The 23,334-nt window shown below is 55.8% G+C and overlaps 1 protein-coding gene across 1 annotated transcript in view; it reads right to left on the reverse strand.

Annotated features, from left to right (window-relative positions):
• Positions 1–828: 828 nt before the first annotated feature.
• The window catches only part of LOC116956044 (cadherin-2-like), a 29,545-nt gene continuing 7,039 nt past the window's right edge, over positions 829–23,334 (reverse strand). Inside the window, exons 2-12 of the mRNA XM_076053849.1 lie at positions 17,391–17,543; positions 13,766–13,911; positions 12,040–12,208; positions 10,783–10,917; positions 9,181–9,366; positions 7,264–7,520; positions 5,306–5,448; positions 4,677–4,931; positions 4,292–4,570; positions 3,267–3,382; positions 829–2,070 (exon numbers count right to left, since the gene is read on the reverse strand). Of these exons, the coding sequence (XP_075909964.1) occupies positions 1,939–2,070; positions 3,267–3,382; positions 4,292–4,570; positions 4,677–4,931; positions 5,306–5,448; positions 7,264–7,520; positions 9,181–9,366; positions 10,783–10,917; positions 12,040–12,208; positions 13,766–13,911; positions 17,391–17,543 (1,971 nt within the window). The 3' untranslated portion in view covers positions 829–1,938. The remainder of the gene's footprint in view (positions 2,071–3,266; positions 3,383–4,291; positions 4,571–4,676; positions 4,932–5,305; positions 5,449–7,263; positions 7,521–9,180; positions 9,367–10,782; positions 10,918–12,039; positions 12,209–13,765; positions 13,912–17,390; positions 17,544–23,334) is intronic.

Genomic DNA, 23,334 nt, shown 5'->3' on the forward strand with positions numbered 1-23,334 from the left:
AACGAGCATCCCAATTGCAGCGGTGTAGCAGGGACCTCCCGGAAGAAAAAAAAAAACATTATTTTGACATTCCGCGGGGGGGGCTCTTTACCTGGGCGAAGGGCACCGTCGTCACGATTATCAAACCACGTTTTGTAAATTTTATTTAAACAATAAAACGGTAAGTACAATGAGCGAAACGAGTCCTGGCGTCTTCGAGAAATCAACGGGGATATGTTGGTGGAGGGGGCGGGGCAGGTCGGTGGAGGAGGGGAGGGGGGAAAACAGGGCTTGGATGTTCCATGCACAAGCAATCGGCTTAGCGATCGCGCAGAGCATTACGCGTGGGGGTGGAGCCACACGGTGATGTGCAGCGCACCCCCCCCCCATCCCCGTTGGGTACTTTGATGGGTCCTTGGGTCTCCAAACAAACGTTGAAAAGGTGGAATCGGTTGCGGAAACAAAGTTGCGGGAAGCCGTTGGAAGGCGTTCAGAGCTGCTGAAAATGTAAAGTTCGCGTTCGGAGCGGCCCTAAACGTTTTGATCGCTGAAAGGGGGGGCGGCGGCGGACACGTTGGGCCCTGGGACGCACGATACGCTGGTCGGAAGATCACCCAGCGCAGGAGGGCACACGCAGCACATTCTTGCGGTGCGCCGCGGCAAATTGGTCTGGCGCCGGTGCTTCTCTTGCAGTTGATGCCCCCTTGGATTTCAGTTGAGGCGCCACGGTGGCCAGGAGATGTTAACTACCTCGCCCGGTGTGCAGGAGGTCGTGGATTCGATCCCGACCCCGACGCCTGCTGTATAGTTGGAGGTTGCACGTCGCTCTCTCTCCGTGGTTGCGTGGATGAGTATTTGGCTGCTTATGCATTTCCACGCGATAAGCCACTTCGTTGAGCTATCTTTTTATGGCCAGGTCGCTTCTGAAAAAGAGCCATGTAGCTCAGTGGGCCTTTCCTAGTAAAATAAAAAGAGTTTATTATTATTACTACTACAGTATTATTCTTGTGATATTACTCGTTTAGCCAGGAAAGCCTCACCGAATCTCGGGAAAAACGCAATTGGCCCGAAATAAGTTCAACATACACAGAAGGGCATCTCTTATGCATATCAACATCTTCCCCCCTCCAGCACTGGGCACGACCCTCCTCTACGAAGCGTTGAGACTCACTTGCCACCGAGGCTTTCCCCGGTCAAGCATCATCGTCATCGCCATAATAAAAACAACACGGGGAGGGGGGGGGGACGACCATTATTGAAGGTGGTCCATGATATAACTTATTAAAACGAATGAAATTAGAGCGGGATGGAAGGGCGCTTTCAGGAAATCCACCTTCGCAATGAAAAGCAACGCCACGTTCAGTGTCACATCTCGGTCGACCCGAAACGGCTCTTTCACCTTGTGCCAGCAGCGATCCTTCCACACTTCACGTGGCCTCAAGGTATACCTAGGCTGGCACAAGCGCCGTGGTGACATCACCGCCGCTGAGTGGCACCTCCGATTGGCACGGCTGGCTACGTACGGTGCGAAAGAATTTCCACACGCATACATACGAATGGCGGCTCTTGTTGAATATCTGTGTGCACGCGCAGCATAGCGGTTAGCGCTACGCTGCGCTATGAACCTGGTGACCCGGGTTCGATTCCCGCTCACGGCCAGCACCAGTGACGGTTATCTGAACCGGTCCTGGGACTCCCCTAGGTTGACACGGCCTCAAATGAGTACCTGGTGCGGTGTGTAGTAAACATCGCCACTGGGGGGAGACAAAGGCGGCCGGGCGTGGTGTTGGCCACCCACCCCCTCGTGTGTCGTGCCGGCCTTCATAGGCGCTAATAGCAGCACTTGCCCCAACAGCTCGTTGAGGCTATACGGGGTGGAGGGGGAACCTTTGTCTTTATCCTTTCGCGTGCTTGGCGTGCGTGTCTGCGTGCGTGTCTGCGTGCGTCTTGCACCTCGCCCTACTCCGGCATGAGGGGCACCGAGGCGTTTGTGATGGACCAGCTCGGGCTGGACAGCGTGGGGCTGTTGACGATGGGATCCGAGGAGATCAGTTCCATCGTGATGCTCATCGGGGATGGTGGCATTGGAATCTGCGGGAGGGATGGGGTTGGGGGGGACGGCAAAGTCGATGTTAACGATGGCAATTGACCCTTTCATGCGAATGTTGGTATCTCCTTGGCGTCTCTCCACAGTTGGGACCGCTCTCAACCGCGTTCCCAACCCCACGAGACCCAAGGTGTGGTGGATATTTATTTATTTATTTTTAACGTTTACTCCTCGGCGCTCCCTGTGGGGCCATAGGGCCGCAACAAGCCCTCGCCGTGCCGGGACGTCACTTTAGCAGCCTCCTCTGCTTCACCCCAAGGCGGACCCCCGCTCGGTCCTCTGCTCCGCAAACGGAACAGCCGGGGGGGAAACGCGCGAGTGTGTGACGCGTCGGGCTCACTTGGCCAACGACTGCCCCTGACGCGGGCGTGGCGCCTGCGCCCAGCTCGGTGGGCGCGGTCACCGAGGAAGGGGCGGCCGACGACCGCCGGCACGGGTCCCGGCCCGAGTGAATTATTTGCGCCGTGAAACTTGGCAGGACGTGGGACCTCTCGAGACCGACCGCTGGCGCGCAGAGACCGCTTCGACTGCCCGCCGGTGAGTGAAGCGGGAGGCGCATTGGGTTTTGTTTTAAAATTGCAGGAGTATACACTGACTGCAGTAGAACCCCCCCCGGAGATCGAACGCACCAGATACCCCGAACAAATCGGTGTTCGAACGATTTTTACGAACGGTTTTTTTTTTTTTTTGCCCCCCCGGAAAGCGAACGAAATTCGGAGGTCGAACGGGCCGTCGCGACGCTTGCCCAGACAAAGGTTTTACCTCCTCCTCCTCCTCACCACCACCTTCCACTCAAGCCATCAACTGTCCTTACTACAGGTAAAGTGAAGTTCAGTGTTCATTTATTTCATTTATTCCATGCATTTATTCCATTTATCGTGTTTTTTGTGTGATTTTATGCATGTAATTACTGCAAACTTAGTGTGAAAATGCTCTATAACGGGAGATTCATTGCGCATGCGACCAATTAACGTCATTTACATTCATTCTGATGGGGAAAATTAATTCAAGTGTTCGAGCAAATCGGTGTTCGAGTGGCCTTCTGGAACGAATTAAGTTCGATCTCCGGGGTACCAGTGGGGGAGGGGCGGCCTGCCGGATTCGGTACCACGGGCCACCACGGGCCTCCGCGACGGGCGGCGGCAATTCACCGCGTGCCCCGGCAGCGTCGCCTACGAACCTTGTCCTCCTCCCTGCCGCCCTCGTCGTTGTACCGGACGAGAGATCCGCGCGGGACACCGTCGTGAAAAACCAGCAGCCGCCTCTTGGGGCGAGGGAGCAGGAAGGCGACGAGGCCTGGGGGGAAGGGGAGCGATGGGGGTGGATGGGGGTCAGCGCCGCGGGCGGAGAGGAAGGTTCAAGTCAAAGCCAGAGGTGGATCCCGCGACTTCGAGGTCAGAGACACCGAGCCGGCGCTGCCCGAGATCCTGGGATTCCGAGCCGGGTTTTTAGCCAGCGATTAAAACCGGGGCCTTTCTGATGGCTGCATTGTAAGGTCGCAATCGTCGCAAATGACCCGCAATGCCTCGCTGATCTCGTCGAGGAGCGTGAACCATCATCACGCAAACTCCGGTCGTCCTCGCAGCAGAGGTGTTTAGCTGACCGTCGAGCGAAGACGGTCACCGCATCGCGTGGCGCTTTCAGATGCACTTCTTGCGGCCGTCTGGAACGCTCTTCCGATATTAGGAAGCCACTGGAGCTATGCACTTTTAAATCAGCATCTAGATTGAAAATGCATTGCTTAAGAACTGCTTTTTGTGTTGAGTTTGTTGGCCTTCCTCCGCACCTCCAATTGGCTACGTACGGTGCGAAAGAAGTTCCACATACTTACGCAACATACACAACAAACGCCACACGTAGCAAGGCGCCCGAGTCGGGAATTGAACCCAGGGACCCTGCTGCTGTAAGGTCAAAAAGACCATCGTCAACCGCTGCACCGGCGCAGCCGTCCTGACCCCGCCACCCTCTGACCCCACCACCCTCTGACCCCGCCGTCCTGACCCTGCCACCCTCTGACCCCACTGCCCTGACCCCACCACCCTCTGACCCCGCCGCCCTGACCCCGCCACCCTCTGACCCCGCCGCCCTGACCCCACCACCCTCTGACCCCGCCGCCCTGACCCCACCACCCCCTGACCCCACCACCCTGACCCCACCACCCTTTGACCCCGCCGCCCTGACCCCGCCGCCCTGACGTGACCGCACCTACGAGTGCCACGACGAGCAGAGAGATGATGATGGCTGCGGTGGCGCCGGCCCCCAGCCCCGGCCGCCGGACGTTATCGGGGAAGCACGTCTCCTCCTCCTCCTCGCCGTGGTATCCGGGGGGCGCCCCCGCCCAACAGCGGCACACGCGCACAGCCACGCTCCTCGCCTCCCCGTGGCCGCCCCGGTCCGCGAGCATCACGGAGAGGCGGTGAACCCCGAGCGGAGGGCCCCCGCCGCCGTAGGCGTTGACGCGGGCCTGCAGTCGTGCGCTCGTTTCTGAGAGGTGGGGGGGGGGGGGGTTTGGTCATTTGGGGGGCAGCAGCGGTGGCAGCGGTCGTGAGGGTAGAAGTGGCAGCCGCCCCCTCCACTTCCCCCCACTCACCGTTGAGGGTCACGACCTCCCAGAGCGCGGCGGTGCCGGGGGGCTCGTCGACCAGGGAGAAGGCGAAGGGGGGCCCGTGGGCGGGCGAGTCGGCATCGGAGGCCGTGAGGGGGAGGCTCTCGGAGGGGCGGCCCAGGCAGAGGCGTGGCAGGGAGGGCCCCGCACGCCGCAGGGCCCCCGTGAGCACCGGGGCGTGGTCGTTCACGTCCAGGATGTGGAGCTCGACGGTGCCCGTGGCCGTGCGGGGAGGGGGTCCTGGTGGGGGTGGGGGGGGGGGTGGGGGGGGGTGGAGTGGGGGTGGGGGTCAAGTGGCGGTGGTGGAGTGGGGGTGGGGGGTGGAGTGGGGGTGCAGGATGTGTCGGACAATGCCCGGCTGCCTTTGTCTCCCCAATGCTGATGTTTACACACCGCACCGTCACCACCGCTCCCTCTCACCACCACCACCACCACCATCGTCACCACCGTCACCACCGCTCCCTCTCACCACCACCTCTACCACCTCCACCACCACCTCCATTTCCCACCACCACCGTCACCACCACCTCCACTCCCCGCCACCACCGTCACCGCCACCACCGTCACCACTTCCACCACCACCTCCACCGCGGCGTCCGCGGGGTGGAACCCACCGTCCTGCAGGGCGAGCACGGTGAAGGTGTAGAGGCCGTTGTGGACGAGGGGCGACTCACGATCGATGGCGCCGACCGTGGAGATGACGGCCGTGCGGGGGTCCACCTGGATCCAGGCCGCGGGGTCGTCTCCCAGAACGTAGCTGCACCACGGCGGTAGACGCGGAGAGAGGGATGGGACAGAGGTGGGGAGAGACAGGGGAGATGGAAGTGCATAGAAACAGAGACACGGAGGTCTCAGAGGCACCCACGCAGTCTCACAGTGAGCAGGATGGGTCTTACTTTCCGGGCGCGCCCGATAAAAATAATCCCACGGCGGTCTAGCAAATGAAAGTTGGTTGGAGACGCTTGATAGTCGTTTGACGTTCCCAACCAACGAAAGCAGGAAGCCCCATGCCATTCCGACTGGAATATGACGGCAAGCGCTTTTAAAATGTATGGTGCCACTGGTTTTTGCTGTGAATGCCATTAAAAAAACATCATATAGCACACTATAACGTGTTTAATCCCATACAAACCCTATAACACGTTATAACACTTTTAATCCCATAAAAAATATCCTCTACATTTGCAATGACAGTAGAGCCTAAATGAGCTGTGAGTGGATTACTGGCCACGCGAGGTCATGACAGGGGAGTCAGCCTGCAGTGCGAATGCACTAGTGGCCACGGGAAGTAATGACAGGGGAGTCAGCTGTGAGTGCGAAGGGACTAGTGGCCACGGGAGGTAATGACAGGGGAGTCAGCCTGCAGTGTGAATGCACTAGTGGCCACGGGAAGTAATGACAGGGGAGTCAGCTGTGAGTGCGAAGGGACTAGTGGCCACGGGAGGTAATGACAGGGGAGTCAGCCTGCAGTGCAAAGGGACTGGTGGCTACGGGAATGTTCAAGAAGGGAGCGTGGTCAGATGACGGTGGAGTCTGCCGGTGGAGCGAGTCTCCAGAGTCAGCGAGAATGTTCGGGAAGGGGGGGGCGTGGCCTCGTGTCGGTATATAAGGGGGAGATGCGCAGTAGACTTGGGGCTGTTGCAGTGTGGGTCTCCGCCTGGTGTCAAGCGAACGCGTCTTCAATAAAGAGCCATCCCAAGAGAAGTGTGTCAAGTCGTTACACGTCTTTAACGCCGTAAAAAATCCTATAGCACCCTATAACGCTTTTAATCCAATAAAAATCATATAACACCCTATAACGCTTTTAATCCCATTAAACCATATAACACATTATAACGCTTTTCGTCCCATTGGAAAAATCCTATAACACCCTGTAATTATTTTAATCCCACACGCAAATAAAACTCCTATAACCACAATGCTATAACGTCAACAACGACAGAAGCACTTGGCCACACGCCATCCCAACTGGATCAGAGGAGACGCCCCATGAGCCACGGAAGTTCTTCTTCTTTCACAGACGTCCAGTTCAGAAAGTTACGGAACACCTCCTCCTCCCCTGAGCTGCTCCCTCCCCACCTCCTCCCCTCCTCCCACCTCCTCCTCTTCCCACCTCCACCGCCTCCTCCCCCCCACCTCCTCCTCCCCATCCTCCTCTCCCCCTCATCATCCCCCACCCCTCCTCTTGCTCCCCCTCCTCCACCTCCTGCTCCCCCCTCTCCTCCCCCCTTTTTTCCCTCACCTCCACCTCCCTCCCCTCCTCTCCACCTCTTCCCCCCCTCCTCTTCCCCCTTCCTCATCCTCCCCCTCCTCCACCTCCTCCCTCTCCTCCCTCACCTCCTCCACCTCCTCCCTCACCTCCTCCTCCCTCTCCTGCTCCCCCTCCACCTGCTCCCCCTTCTCCCTCACCTCCTCCACCTCCTCCACCTCCTCCCTCTCCTCCTCCTCTCCCCCTCCACCTCCTCATCCTCCCCCTCCTCCACCTCCCCCTCCTCCACCATCCTTCCCCTCCTGCTCCTCCTGCTCCCCCCTCTCCTCCTCCCCCCATCCTCCCCCCCATCCTCCTCCTCACCGGATCTCTCCGCCATGATGTTGCGAGTCGGGGTCCCGCGCTCGGAACTCCCCCAGGGCGCTGCCAGGGGCCGCCTCCTCCCGCGCGCTCAGCACCAAGAGCGGCGGCTCGAACGCGGCCCCCTCGGGCGCGTCCCGCACGCCCAGCAGCACCGTGGCCGTGGAGGCCGCGGGCTGCCCCGCCGCCGTCGCCAGAGGGGCCCGGTTAGCCACGGCGACGAGCAGCTCCAGCGAGCTCTGTCGCTCGTAGTCCAGCGGCTGACGGGGGAACGGGGAGTGGGGGGGGGGGTAGCGGGGGGGGGCCCAGGGGGTCGTCCATAAATGACGTCACGCGATTTTGGATGATTTTTTACCACCCCCCCCCCCTTGTCATACGGCGTCACAAAAAGTCAGACCCCCCCCCTTTAAATATGACGTCACAAAGCTCTGCCCCCCTCCCCCCCCGAAAAAATGAAACATGCTTCAAATCGCTTTAAACTATTGTCATTGTAGTGCGTATTTAATGTGGCGCTGTAGGAAAAAACATTTATTAAAAAGTCTATTTAATGAAGTAGAACGTGTTGTCCTATATTTATTGAAAGTTGCGCATTTTGATCTGACGTCACATCTCTCAAACCCCCTCCCCCCCCCCATTGTCACACATCGTCACAAATGTCTGACCCCGCCCCCCCCCCCCCAGGTGCGTGACGTCATTTATGGACGGCCCCCAGGGCAGCAAGCGATGGTCGGGTGAGTTGTCACGGTGGCAGGCGAGGACTCGAGGGGCCGTGGGGGAATTGGGGCTCTCGTTTTGCAAAGAGGGTGAGTGGGTGAGCTGGCGAACGAGCGGGTGAGTGAATGAGTGGGTGGGTGGGATGGTGAATGAGTGAGTGAGATGGTGAGTGCGTGGGTGCGATGGCGAATGAGTGAGATGGTGAATGAGTGAGATGGTGAATGAGTGGGTGAGATCGTGAATGCGTGAGTGAGATGGTGAATGAGTGAAGTCGTGAATGAGTGGGTGGGTTGAGTGAATGAGTGAGATGGTGAATGAGTGGGTGCGATGGTGAATGAGTGAGTGAGATGGTAAATGAGTGAAGTGGTGAATGAGTGGGTGAGATGGTGAATGAGTGAGTGAGATGGTGAATGAGTGAGTGAGATGGTGAATGAGTGGGTGAGATGGTGAATGAGTGAGTGAGATGGTGAATGAGTGAGATGGTGAATGAGTGGGTGGGATGGTGAATGAGTGAGATGGTGAATGAGTGGGTGAGATGGTGAATGAGTGAGTGAGATGGTGAATGAGTGAGATGGTGAATGAGTGGGTGGGATGGTGAATTAGTGAAGTGGTGAATGAGTGGGGGGGATGGTGAATGCGTGAGTGAGATGGCGAATGAGTGAGATGGTGAATGAGTGGGTAGGATGGTGAATGAGTGAGTGAGATGGTAAATGAGTGAGGTGGTGAATGAGTGGGTGGGTTGAGTGAATGAGTGAGTAAGATGGTGAATGAGTAAGATGGTGAAAGAGTGGGTGGGATAGTGAATGCGTGAGTGAGATGGCTCCCCGTGCGCCCCCCCCCCACCCCGCCCCCTCCTTAGGGGCCGTCCATAAATGACGTCACGCGATTTTGGACGATGTCTGACCCTCCCCCCCCCCCCGTTCGTCACACGACGTCACAAATAGTCAGACCCCCCGTCAAATATGACGTACAAAGCTCTGCCCCCCCCCCCCCAAAATAAATGCTTCAAATCGCTTTAAACTATTGTCATTGTAGTGCGTATTTAATGTGGCGCTGCGCTCTGATGTTGTAGGATAAAACATTGCTCAACCCCCCCCCCCCAGGTGCCTGACGTCATTTATGGACGGCCCTTTAACCAATCAGAGCGCGGAGCCATCGCTCCGGCCTTCTCGATGACCCAGCGACCGCGTGCGATGATCACTCGACCTTGACTACGGAGACCACGGCGGCGTTGCTGTTGTGGTCCGTGCGGACGCCGAAGCTCGCCCCATCGTCTCCCCCCACGATGGAGTAGACGGCACGCCAGCCGTCGGTGCCCACCTCGTCACGGTCCCAGACGAAGAGGAAGACGAGCGGGTCCGCCAGCTCGTTCTCGGCGACGCTCGCCAACACCTGCGCGATGGTCGCGCGCATGAGAGAGACGGCGGCGACGGCGGCACGTGGAAGCGGACGCCACGGAGCTACCTCCGAGAAGCCCTTCGAGTGACCTCTGAGAAGCCCTTCGAGTGACCTTCGAGAAGCCCTTCGAGTGACCTCTGAGAAGCCCTTCAAGTGACCTCTGAGAAGCCCTTCAAGTGACCTCTGAGAAGCCCTTCAAGTGACCTCTGAGAAGCTCTTCAAGTGACATCTGAGAAGCCCTTCAAGCGACCTCTGAGAAGCCCTTCGAGTGACCTCTGAGAAGCCCTTCGAGTGACCTCTGAGAAGCCCTTCAAGCGACCTCCGAGAAGCCCTTCGAGTGACCTCTGAGAAGCCCTTCGAGTGACCTCTGAGAAGCCCTTTGAGTGACCTCTGAGAAGCCCTTCAAGTGACCTCTGAGAAGCCCTTCAAGTGACCTCTGAGAAGCCCTTCGAGTGACCTCTGAGAAGCCCTTCTAGTGACCTCTGAGAAGCCCTTCAAGCGACCTCCGAGAAGCCCTTCGAGTGACCTCTGAGAAGCCCTTCGAGTGACCTCCGAGAAGCCCTTCAAGCGACCTCCGAGAAGCCCTTCAAGTGACCTCTGAGAAGTCCTTCGAGTGACCTCTGAGAAGCCCTTCAAGAGACCTTCGAGAAGCCCTTCGAGTGACCTCTGAGAAGCCCTTCGAGTGACCTCTGAGAAGTCCTTCGAGTGACCTCTGAGAAGCCCTTCAAGCGACCTCTGAGAAGCCATTCGAGTGATCTCTGAGAAGCCCTTCGAGCGACCTCTGAGAAGCCCTTCGAGTGACCTCTGAGAAGCCCTTCGAGTGACCTTCGAGAAGACCTTCGAGTGACCTCTGGGAAGCCCTTCAAGCGACCTTCGAGAAGCCCTTCGAGTGACCTCTGAGAAGCCCTTCAAGCGACCCCTGAGAAGCCCTTCAAGCGACCTCGGCTCCGCGCGCCACCACGAGGCTTTATGTGCCTGGGCTGTTGAGTTGCCCACCTGGTTAAACAAAACCAACTTGACTGCCCTCTGCCATTGCGCCAACGGCTGGGTTCTGTCTCTGGCTCAGCCTCGAACGTGCAGTCTCGGCTCAGCTTCCAAAGACGCTCGGGCGAGCGAATGAGCGGGCGGCTCAGCAGAGGCTCGGCTCAGGCCTGTGTGCCTCTAAGCTTCAGGCCCGGCTCAGGCTTGAGCCGCTCACCAGATTAAAACAACAACAAAAAAACGCACGAGTGAGCGAGCGCCTCGGCCGTGGCTCGGCTCAGGTTTGGGGCCTCGCGGACATCCCGAGCGCGGCCGGGGAACGCCGCGCTCGGAGCCGGCTCGCCCTATGCGAGTCGCCTTGAGCCAGAGCCCAACCCGGACCCAAGGGGCGGGCGGGCGGGCGGGCGCGCCGGGTTTGCCGGTCCTCACCGTGGTGGTGACGAACGTCGGCGCGTTGTCGTTCACGTCCACGACGCGCACCGCCAGGGTCCCCGTGCCACTCAGTCCGCTGGGGGCCCCGTTGCAGTCCGTGGCCACCACCGTCAGCCGGAACTCGCTCACGGCCTGCACGGAACCACGCGCGCTCAAGCACGTAGGTGGCCAGCCCCCACCACCACCGCCGCCACCACCGCCGTCCCCGTACAGCCTCGATGGGATGTTGGGGCGAGCGCTGTCAGCGAATTGTGTGGTGAAAGCCGGCACGGCTGCACGGCAGAGGGCTTGGGTGGCCAGCGCCACGCTCTCGGCCGCCTTTGTCTCCCAGTGGTGATGCGGCGATTCTCAACCCATGGGGTCGTCCCCCCAAAACCGCTTTAAGGGTGGGGGTGCGGGGGTAGGGGGACGCTATGGCATGGCGATGATGATGATGACATTGGTGATGGGAAGTTGTGGTTGTTGTTGGATGCCAGGGTTGTTGTTGCTGCTGTGGTTCTAGGGGTTGTGGTTGTTGTTGTTGTTGTTGTCCCCCCCCCTTCTACCCCGACCCCCACCCACCCCCTTCTACCCCGACCCCCACCCACCCCCTTCTACCCCGACCCCCACCCACCCCCTTCTACCCCGACCCACACCCCCTTCTACCCCGACCCCCACCCCCCTTCTACCCCGACCCCCACCCACCCCCTTCTACCCCGACCCCCCCCCCTTCTACCCCCCACCCCCACCCACCCCCTTCTACCCCGACCCCCACCCACCCCCTTCTACCCCGACCCCCACCCCCTTCTACCCCGACCCCCACCCCCCCTTCTACCCCGACCCCCACCCACCCCCTTCTACCCCGACCCCCCACCACCCAGCCCCTTCTACCCCGACCCCCACCCCCTTCTACCCCGACCCCCACCCCCCCTTCTACCCCGACCCCCACCCACCCCCTTCTACCCCGACCCCACCCCCTTCTACCCCGACCCCCCACCCCCCCCTTCTACCCCGACCCCCACCCACCCCCTTCTACCCCGACCCCCACCCACCCCCCTTACCCCGACCCCCACCCACCCCTTCTAACCCCACGTTCTGCAAGCGACTCGGGGCCCAGCGCAAGTAAAGCTCCGATCCGGCTCACTGGAGCCGGAGCCTCTACTAGAGGCTGGAACTAATCGGAAATCGCCGTTGGTGTCTGCGATGGTGGGCGGGGCCGGGGTGGGGGGGGGGGGTTCGGGGGTGGGTGGTGGTGGTGGTGGTGGGTGCCGGCACCTCTCGGTCGAGCCGCACGTTGGCTGGTGACCTCCCCGGGTGAGCCCGTCCAGGGAGAAGGCGTCGGGTGGCTGGGGTGGTTCCTGGGCCTCGAGGCGGTAGACGACGGCCGTGTGCTCCGTGCCGGGGTCGTCCCGGTCCGAGGCCGAGAGCCTCGCCACCAGGGAGCCTACGCGGGCCAACGGGGGCCAACGCGGCCACACGAGCCAAACAAAAATGGGCATAATAATAATAATAGGGGTTCCCCCCTTTTTTTCTGGCAACAAAACTGAAACCTTTTTTTTTTACGAGGATTCGTGTCTGCATTAGCCACAATACCTGCAGTCCAAAAATGCAAAAAACATACTATGATAAAATAATGCATTAGGAATAGGTTTTACCCTTTTAACTGGCACAAAAACTGACACCTTTATTCAAGGCATCATGTTTGCAATAACCACAACACAAGCAGTCAGAATGCAAACAAAAAAGACAACTCTGATAATATGCACTGTCCTTGAATTTGATTGGTCCACACCCGAGACAGCTTTTCTTAGAGACTAGGCTCTAAGAAAAGCTACTAGGCTCTAAGAAAAGCTGTCTGATATTGCATATTATCAGAGTTGTCTTTTTTGTTTGCATTCTGACTGCTTGTGTTGTGTTTTTTTGCAAACATGATGCCTTGAATAAAGGTGTCAGTTTTTGTGCCAGTTAAAAGGGTAAAACCTATTCCTATATCTTGTTTCTGGCAAAGGAGGTCTCATAATGTAAAAATATGCATTGTCCTTGAAACTGATTGGTCCACACCAAGACATGAATCCTTGTAAAAAAGTTTCAGTTTTGTTGCTAAAAAAATGGAAAAACCCTATTATTACATTTGGTACTGGCAAAGGAGGTCTAATGATAAAAATGGGCATATTTTGCTATTGCTATGGGGGCCTCCATAAATGACGTCAAGGGATTTTGGCAGATTTTTGACCCCTCCCCCCCTCCTCGTCACACGGCGTCACAAAAAGTCAGACCCCCCTCAAATATGACGTCACAAAGCTATGCGCGCCCCCCTCCAAAACCATATTTCCATTTTGAAAATAAAACATGCTTCAAATCGCTTTAAACTATTGTCATTGTGGTGCGTATTTAATGTGGCGCTGCACTCTGATGTTGTGGGAGAAAACATTTATTAAAACGTCTATTTAATCAAGTAGAACGTGTTGTCTATATTTATTTAAAGTTGCGCATTTTGATGTGACGTCACATTTCTCAAACCACCCCCCCCCCTCGTCACACATCGTCACAATGTCTGACCCCCCCCCCACCCCCAGATGCGTGACGTCATTTATGGACGGCCCCCTATTGACATTTTGTGGAAAAAAAAAGTGGCGCGTTTCATCCCCGGATCCCCGATGTCACGTCCGCACGTTGAGCTTCTTCGGCACCGGTTACGTAGCCAACCGCGCTAACCGGAGGCGCGTGGGAAGGACAACAAACTACCAAACACGCCAACAAGAAGCAGTCCTGAAGAAATGAGCTTCCAACTTAGATTTGTACCGACGTTGAACTTCTTTCAACGTGGTACGTCGCCGTCCACGCTCATCGGAGGTGCGACGACGATGACCGGCAGCGGGTGGTTAGGGAGCACCTATTAACCGGTTTAAGGAGCACCTATTAACCGGTTTAGGGAGCACCTATTAACCGGTTTAGGGAGCACCTATTAACCGGTTTAGGGAGCACCTATTATTAACCGCACTGACCAGGGGCACTGCCCTCCGTGACCGATCCTCGAATGGTCCCGGGGCCGAAGTCGGGGGCGTTGTCGTTGTCGTCGTGAACCCTCACGGCCATCTCTGCCGCGCTCTCCACCTCGACCCCGTTGATGAGCGCGTGCACGAAGATCTGACCCGTGGGAGGGGGGTGGGGGGAAGGGGCGGGGGGGAAGGGGCGGGGGGTGAGGAGGAAGCGGGGGCGGGGGGCAGTGTCATTTCACACCAAGCACAGAGACGCTGTAGCTGAAGGTGGGTGGGGGTCGGGGTAGAAGGGGGGTGGGTGGGGGTGGATAGAAGGGGGTGGGTGAGGGTGGGGTAGAAGGGGGTGGGTGGGGGTGGATAGAAGGGGGTGGATGGGGTGGGGGTAGCAGGGGGTGGGTGGGGGGTGGATAGAAGAGGGGTGGGTGAGGATGGGGGTAGAAGGGGGTGGGTGGGGGTGGATAGAATGGGGTGGGTGGGGGTGGGGGTAGAAGGGGGTTGGTGAGGGTGGGGTAGAAGGGGTGGGTGAGGGTGGGGGTAGAAGGGGGTGGGTGGGGGTGGATAGAAGGGGTGGGTGGGGTGTGGGTAGAAGGGGGTTGGTGAGGGTGGGGGTAGAAGGGGGTGGGTGGGGGTGGATAGAAGGGGGTGGGTGAGGGTGGGGGTAGAAGGGGGTGAGTGGGGGTGATAGAAGGGGGTGGGTGGGGTGGGGGTAGCAGGGGGTGGGTGGGGGTGGATAGAAGAGGGTGGGTGAGGGTGGGGGTAGAAGGGGGTGGGTGGGGGTGGATAGAATGGGGTGGGTGGGGGTGGATAGAAGGGGGTTGGTGAGGGTGGGTAGAAGGGGTGGGTGAGGGTGGGGGTAGAAGGGGGTGGGTGGGGGTGGATAGAAGGGGGTGGGTGGGGTGTGGGTAGAAGGGGGTTGGTGAGGGTGGGGGTAGAAGGGGGTGGGTGGGGGTGGATAGAAGGGGGTGGGTGGGGGTGGATAGAAGGGGGTGGGTGGGGGTGGGGGTAGAAGGGGGTTGGTGAGGGTGGGGGTAGATGGGGTTGGGTGGCTGAAGGCGTGGACGCCAGACTAATTTACTACTATAATGAGCCAAGAATGTCAGTGTGTCCCGCGCGTGACGTCACTCCACGTCTACCAGCCCCCCTCATTAATAATCATTAACAGGTGACGTCCTCCAAATGGACACCCCCCTACCACAATAATATTAATTAGCAGGTGACGTCACGTCACATGGGGGGGGGGGGCGAGGCGCCTCCTCCCCCCTCCTCGGGGGAAGAGGCGATCTCCGTAACGCTGCTGAGACATCAAAGTAAAAAAGGACGTCATGATGAACAAGGGATTATAACCTTCAAATGAAATAGGTCTGTGTCACCGCGGCCTTACAAATTGCACACGAACGAATGCAATGAATATATCACTTCGCGGTCTGTCGTTTCGCTTGCAAGTTTCACATTTATTGCAATACACCCGTCCTTGGACGGGCAAATGGCTCTGTTCATATTATAAGCCATAAAGACACATCCCCCCCCCCCCCCGTATGGCCTTTAACAACCGTGTTCTTCACTCATTTTAAACCACTGGGGTTTTGACAGCAGCTCCACGACGATTATGAGTCGTGTTTTTATTTACACGCTTTTATTTAACTCACCGTCTGCTGTTGCCGTTGATGTATCCTCAAATCTTGTAACTCAATGTTAACCCACTTCCCAATGTGGTATCGACTGCAAACTTGGTATACGTATGTAATACTGATGACAGTACTATATTCTATCGTAAAAAATGTAAGATAAATATTTTTTTACATTATTTTTTTACTTGTTATATTTCGGCTTGGGTCTAATTTTCCAGGGTAAACTCACGTTGGCTGTAATTGCCCACGGTCCCCTTACGTCGTGGCAAGCTTCGGGGCCACTTCCTGGAGTCGTGGAGTTTTTTTCCATTACGAGTACGGTACATTTCATTAAAGCGTGTTTTAAAAAAAACTTTTTTTTATATATATGACTTATTCACCCTTCGTGTGGTTGTCGCGGGCCTGCAGAACACCGCTCTAACAATGTAACACGTTGGCTTTGCGCGACCTGCATTATGGGACTGCTCGAACAGGTCGTTGGGATCAGCAAGTGCTGTCAGCGAGCACTTTCCATCAAGGCCATGCATGACGTCCCATTTGCGGCCATTACCACCACGCCCGGCCACCTTTGCCTCCCCACTGATTATTTATTTTACACACCGCACCAGGTACTCATTTGAAGGCCGATTTGGCTCAGGGGAGGCCCAGGGCCGGTTCGAATATTCATCACCGATATTGGCTGCGAGTGGGAATCGACCTCGGGTCACCGGGTTCCACACCTGTGAACCCATACGGTTTACCCCGTAAATTTCTTGTACAGGGAAATTGAGTTTTCAGAGCAAAAATAAATGTGTCTATTTGTTTTTCCCTTGTGATGGGACTTTGTAGGATGAACGTTGAGATTTATAAGGGGGCACGGGGTGACCAATAAGATCTGAATTGGTCTCATAAGGTAGGGCACTGATAGAGGGGTTTACAGCTATGGGGTTCGTAGCACGGTGTACTGACGACTGCGACCACCGCTCCCCATCTCTCGCAGATACACAGAGACGCCCCGTATAGCCTTAACAGACGTTTGGGGCAGGTGTTGTTGAAAGCCAACGCCCGGCCGCCTTTGTCTCTCCAGTGCTAATGTTTACACGCCGCACTAGAGAGTGTACTAAATTGAGGCTTAGTCAACCTAGGGGATGCCCAGGAATGGTTCAGATAATGTTGACCGTGAGCGGGAATCGAACTCGGGTGGTCGGGTTCGTAGTGCAGCGCGCTAACCACTACGCTACCACTCCACCCCAACATTGACACACAAAGACAAAGATCCCCCGTATTGCCTGTAACAGACTGTAACAGACTGTAACAGCCTGTAACAGCCTGTAACAGACTGTAACAGCCTGTAACAGACTGTAACAGCCTGTAACAGCCTGTAACAGACTGTAACAGCCTGTAACAGACTGTAACAGCCTGTAACAGACTGTAACAGACTGTTGGGTCAAGTGCTGTTAGCGAGCACCGATGACGGCCGGAACGGCACAAGAGAGGTGGGTGGCCAGCACCACGCCCGGCCGCCTTTGTCTCCCTAGTGACGATGTTTACACACCGCATCAGGTAGGAGACGCCCAGGACCGATTCAGATAATCGTCACTCGTCTTGGCCATGAGCGGAAATCGAACTCGGGTCGTCGGATTCGTAGCGTAACGCTGCTAACCACTGCGCTACCGCTCCCCACACATTGACACACACGTGGATATACGAACTAAACTAAACTTTTTATTTTACCAGGCAAGGCCCCACTGAGCTGCAAAGCTATTTTTTCCCGAAGCGACCTAAACATCACAAGTGATATCTCGACGAAAGTGGCTTATCACGTGGACATTCAAAGCAGCCGAATGTTGATTTTTAAATGCGGAGCGGAAAACCGGAAGACCCGGAGAAAAATCCACGCGACCACGGGGGAGGGAGACACGCAAACTCCAAATATACAGCAGCAGGCGTCAGGGTCAGGATTGTACACACGACCTCCTGTGTACCAGGCGAGGTAGTTGACACACACACACACTCACACCTTGTATATGGCGATCTCCTCTCTGTCCAGAGCCTGAGACACTTGAATTACGCCCTTGTCATTGATGGAGAAGCGTCCCACGGGCGGCTGATCTGCCCCTGGGCCTGAGAGCTTGTAGTTCACCGTCCGACCTTTAACCTGGTCTGACTCAAACTTGATCGGTTGGGTTCGGCACGTACAGACACGCACACACACACGTACACAGGTCAACACATACACAATGGAATGTGCATGCACACAGGTAAACGCACGCATAACAAGCAGACAAAGATCCCCCGTTTAGCTTCGACAGACTTTTGGGGCAAGTGCTGTTCGGGAGTGACACCACCTACGAAGGCCGGCACGGCACACGAGGGTGTGTTTACTACACATCGCACCAGGTACTCATTTGAGGCTGAGTCGGCCTAGGGGAGGCCCAGGACCGGTTCAGATAATCGTCACTGGCGTTGCCCGTGAGCGGGAATGGAACCCGGGTCGCCAGGTTCGTAGCGCTAACCGCTACACCACCGCTCCCCACAACACCACCACCAACAACCACAACCGCTATTAGCGGCGACGTCACCACGGCGACTGTGCCAGGCTAGGTGCACTTTAAGGCCACGTGAAGTGTCGAACGCCCGCTACCAGGAGGTCACGGGACAGACCCAGCAGGTGCCATGGGTTGACTGACTGAGATGACTGGCAGATGAAAAAGCTGTGCCTCCTTGTGTGCCAACTTGCTGTGATTTAACCGACCCGTGCTCCGCTCGTTGTTGTGAGCGTCGCTCCTCCGCCCTCCGTTATTGTTGGAGGGCGACTGCCTCCAACTGCCCAGTAGCGTCCTTCACGATCCTCTTCCACAGAGGCCGATCTTGACACCGCTGGTACCAGTCATCAGCAAGTCCACTCAGCTCCACATCCTCCTGTATCACATCACTCCATCTCTTCTCTAGCCCGTGCCGTGCCCATTTAGCCCCCTCGATCCGGCCAAACAAAAGCTATTTAGGCATGCGGTGGCTGGGCATGCGGGCTACATGACCCAGCCATCGCAGCCTTGCCTGCCGGAGGAGCTCACCGATGGGACTTTGTCCAGAACCTTCAAGGATTTGTGAGCTCCTGACACAATCCAGCCTGGTTAAACCCAGGATGGATCGCAGGCAGGCCAGCCTCAATGTTTCTAACCGGCGTAGACGTTCCATTACGGGGGGGGAGGGGGTGGCACATCACCGCCACCCACACACACACGCACACAACGACACCTACCGTTGTGACGTACGCGGGGAAGGGACCAGGTTCATTTTCAACAACGAACACGGACGGCGCTTTCCAGCCTCTGCGATGCCTCTCACCTGACGCCACCAGCTGCACTCACACAGACAGAGGTCCCCCCCAAAACCCCCCGCACGGAGTAGCCTCTAAAGATCCCGCCGCGCCACCGCTCCAAAATGGGTTGTTGGGGCAAGTGCTGTTGGCGAGTAGGACCATAAAACACCACACACACACCCAACACACACACACAACACACACACCATAAAACACCACACACACACACAACACACCCACACACCATAAAACACCACACACACCCAACACACACACCATAAAACACCACACACACAACACACACACACCATAAAACACCACACACACACCCACACACACACACCATAAAACACCACACACACCTAACACACACACCATAAAACACCACACACACACAACACACACCATAAAACACCACACACACACCTAACACACACACACCATAAAACACCACACACACACCCAACACACACACACACCATAAAACACCACACACACCCAACACACACCATAAAACACCACACACCCAACACACACACCATAAAACACCACACACACACCCAACACACACACACACACCATAAAACACCACACACACACAACACACACACCATAAAACACCACACACACCCAACACACACACTCACACACCACACACACACCATAAAACACCACACACAACACACCCAACACACCATAAAACACCACACACACACAACACACTCAACACACCATAAAACACCACACACAACACACACCATAAAACACCACACACATACCCAACATACACACACCATAAAACACCACACACACACCCAACACACACACCATAAAACACCACACACACCCAACACACACACACACCATAAAACACCACACACACCCAACACACACACCATAAAAAAACACACACACACCCAACACACACACACCATAAAACACCACACACACACAACACACACCATAAAACAACACACACACCATAAAACACCACACCCAACACACACACACCATAAAACACCACACACACACAACACTCACCATAAAACAACACACACACCATAAAACACCACACACACCCAACACACACACACCATAAAACACCACACACACCCAACACACACACCATAAAACACCACACACACACACCCAACACACACACCATAAAAAACACATACACACCCAACACACACACACCATAAAACACCACACACACACAACACACACCATAAAACAACACACACACCATAAAACACCACACACACACTCAACACACACACACACCATAAAACAGCACACACACAACACACACCATAAAATACCACACACACACACACCATAAAACACCACACACACACACAACACACACACTCAACACACCACCACCACGTCACTGCAATTAATGCGAGCTCATTAAATCCGTGTGACTGCAGGGGGTGGGCGGCCACCAGGCGTCGCCCCCCAATAAACCCGGTATGAGACCCCCCCCCCCATTACACAACGGAGGGGGGGGGGGGACTGGGCAAGCCTGAGCCCGCCTGGACACAGAGGGGGGGGGGCGGTGGGGGCGAGGGGGGGGGCCCAGCCCGAGACCTAACTGGCCGAGCACGTGGACGCCCAGACACAGGGGCCGTTCGCCACCACTTTGGTGAGGGTCGCGGTTCGCATGCACCGTGGGGGGCAGGGCCGCCCCGGTTCATTCCGAGGGGCCGCCCCGGTTCATACCGAGGGGCCGCCCCGGTTCATTCCGAGGGGCCGCCCCGGTTAATACCGAGGGGCCGCCCCGGTTAACACCGGGAGGCCGCGTTTTTGCCAGTAATTACAACCAGCTTCATCAGGCGGCAGCCAGATTTGTTGTAGAAGTCCACCTGTTGCGTTCGTTTAAATAGAGACGTCGTAGATGTGATGACAACATCTGTGTGCCCTTCTTGTGCGAAGTGGGTGGAGGGTTAATAAATCAACGCACATTTTGTGAGCCCGTTGATCTTGATAATAGTTTTTTTTTCCTCTTATCTGGCACCAAAACAGCTGTGTTCAGTTGTTAAAACACCAAACTGAAACCTTTTGCAAGGAATCACGTCTACATTAACCACAATACTTGCGGTCAAAATGCAAAAAAAAACATACTCTGGTAATATATGTGGCATTGTCTTTGAAACTGATTGGTCCACACCAGAGACAGCTTTCTTTTGAGCCTCGTCTCAAAACGGTGTTTAGAGACCAGAGGACGCCAAAAGGCGATCTTGTTTAAAGAAACGCTGTCCGCGCGTCGCCGTTTGTCGCAGCAGCAGCAGTAGTGGGGGAGGATGAGGCTTTTCGCGAGCGATTCCATCCGTAATAAAGCGTAATGACGGATGTGTCGTTGGACCCGCCACCACCCGGCTGATTGCCACGCAAACGAAAACGTGCCGATCGGTGACTGTTTCGACGCAGCTGCTGCTGCTGCCGCCACCGCGAACCCAAGCTCCGCTTACCGCGGCTACATCTGCCGGAGTTCTGATTGCGCAGAAAATCGCAACGACCTTTTCCCGCAAGGAGGAGGACGAGGTGGAGTGGGGTGGACGAGGCGGGGTGGGTGGACGAGGTGGGCTGGGTGGCGGTGGCGGTCTCGAAAATTACGGACGCGCATTCCACTGCGATCGACAGCAGCGCCGCGGGCAAAAACGCCGGCGCGCGTCTCTGCTCGGTCATAAGACGGCTCGCTCCACACCCCACGTGGTTTGTTCAGCCCCAAGGCCTCCCATCATAATCTCCCGTCCACCAACTCCCACACTTGGCACACCCCCCCCCCTCCCCCGGCTCCCCGACATTACTCCCACCTGGTAACCCACCACCTCCCCCACCCTCCAACCCTCCAACCCCCCCAAGTTCTTTCTTCACAAGTAACCAACATAGCTGTCGCGGTGGCTATGAGATGTTAACTACCTCGCCTGGTATGCAGGAGGTCGTGGGTTCGGTCCCGACCCTGAAGACGCCCGTTGTATATTTGGAGTGTGCGTCTCTCTCTCTCTCATCATCATCACGGTGGCTAGGCGATGTTAACTACCTCGCCTGGTATGCAGGAGGTCGTGGGTTTTGTCCCGGCTCTGACTGACGCCAGCTGTATATTTGGAGTTTGTGTCTCTCATCATCATCATCATCACGGTGGCTAGGAGATGTTAACTACCTCGCCTGGTATGCAGGAGGTCGTGGGTTTTGTCCCGACTCTGACTGACGCCAGCTGTATATTTGGAGTTTTTCTCTCTCTCTCTTCTCCCCTCTCCTCCCCCGTGGTCTGGTGGATTTCTGTTCTAGGGTCCCTCCAGTTTTTCCCTCCAACGTGCGTCTGGACCAGTCTAGAGCAGTGGCTCTTATATAAACCAGTGGTTCTTATATAAACCAGTGGCTCTTATATAAACTAGTGGTTCATATATAAACTAGTGGCTCTTATACAGTGAGGGAAAAAAGTATTTGATCCCCTGCTGGTTTTGTACGTTTGCCCACTGACAAAGAAATGATTAGTCTATAATTTTAATGGTAGGTTTATTTGAACAGTGAGAGACAGAATAACAACAACAAAATCCGGAAAAAACGCGTGTCAAAAATGTTATAAATTGATTTGCATTTTAATGAGGGAAATAAGTATTTGACCCCCCTCAATCAGAAAGATTTCTGGCTCCCAGATGTCTTTTATACAGGCAACGAGCTGAGATTAGGAGCACACTCTTAAAGGGAGTGCTCCTAATCTCAGCGTGTTACCTGTATAAAAGACACCTGTCCACAGAAGCAATCAATTAATCAGATTCCAAACTCTCCACCATGGCCAAGACCAAAGAGCTCTCCAAGGATGTCAGGGACAAGATTGTAGACCTACACAAGGCTGGAAAGGGCTTCAAGACCATTGCCAAGCAGCTTGGTGAGAAGGTGACAACAGTTGGTGCGATTATTCGCAAATGGAAAAAAAACACAAAAGAACTGTCAATCTCCCTCGGCCTGGAGCTCCATGCAATGATCATGAGAACGGTGAGGAATCAGCCCAGAACTACACGGGAGGATCATGTCAATGATCTCAAGGCAGCTGGGACCATAGTTACCAAGAAATCAATTGCTAACACACTACGCCGTGTAGGACTGAAATCTTGCAGCGCTCGCAAGGGCCCCCTGCTCAAGAAAGCACATATACATGCCCGTCTGAAGTTTGCCAATGAACATCTGAATGATTCAGAGGGCAACTTGGTGAAAATGTTGTGGTCAGATGAGACCAAAATTGAGCTCTTTGGCATCAACTCAACTCGCCGTGTTTGGAGGAGCAATGCTGCCTATGACCCAAAGAACGCCATCCCCATCTCGATTTAAAGCTTTCGTGACTGCAATGATTCATCTTCTTTGGTTCTTTCGGTAAAGTCACGTAGAATGATAATAAAATAATAAATTGATAAAATAAAATAACACAATAATATTCTCACGACGTTTCGGCCACAACACAAGCGGCCTTCATCAGGTGAAGGGGGCGAGACTGTCTGGTAGGACAGCGCTGGAGTGACAGTCTCGCCCCCTTCACCTGATGAAGGCCGCTTGTGTTGTGGCCGAAACGTCGTGAGAATATTATTGTGTTATTTTATTTTATCAATTTATTATTTTATTATCATTCTACGTGACTTTA

This window comes from Petromyzon marinus, chromosome 63 (genome assembly GCF_048934315.1).
Source record: "Petromyzon marinus isolate PM22_M1 ecotype Great Lakes invasive population chromosome 63, UKy_Petmar_22M1.pri1.0, whole genome shotgun sequence".
NCBI classification, from domain to species: Eukaryota; Metazoa; Chordata; class Hyperoartia; order Petromyzontiformes; family Petromyzontidae; genus Petromyzon; species Petromyzon marinus.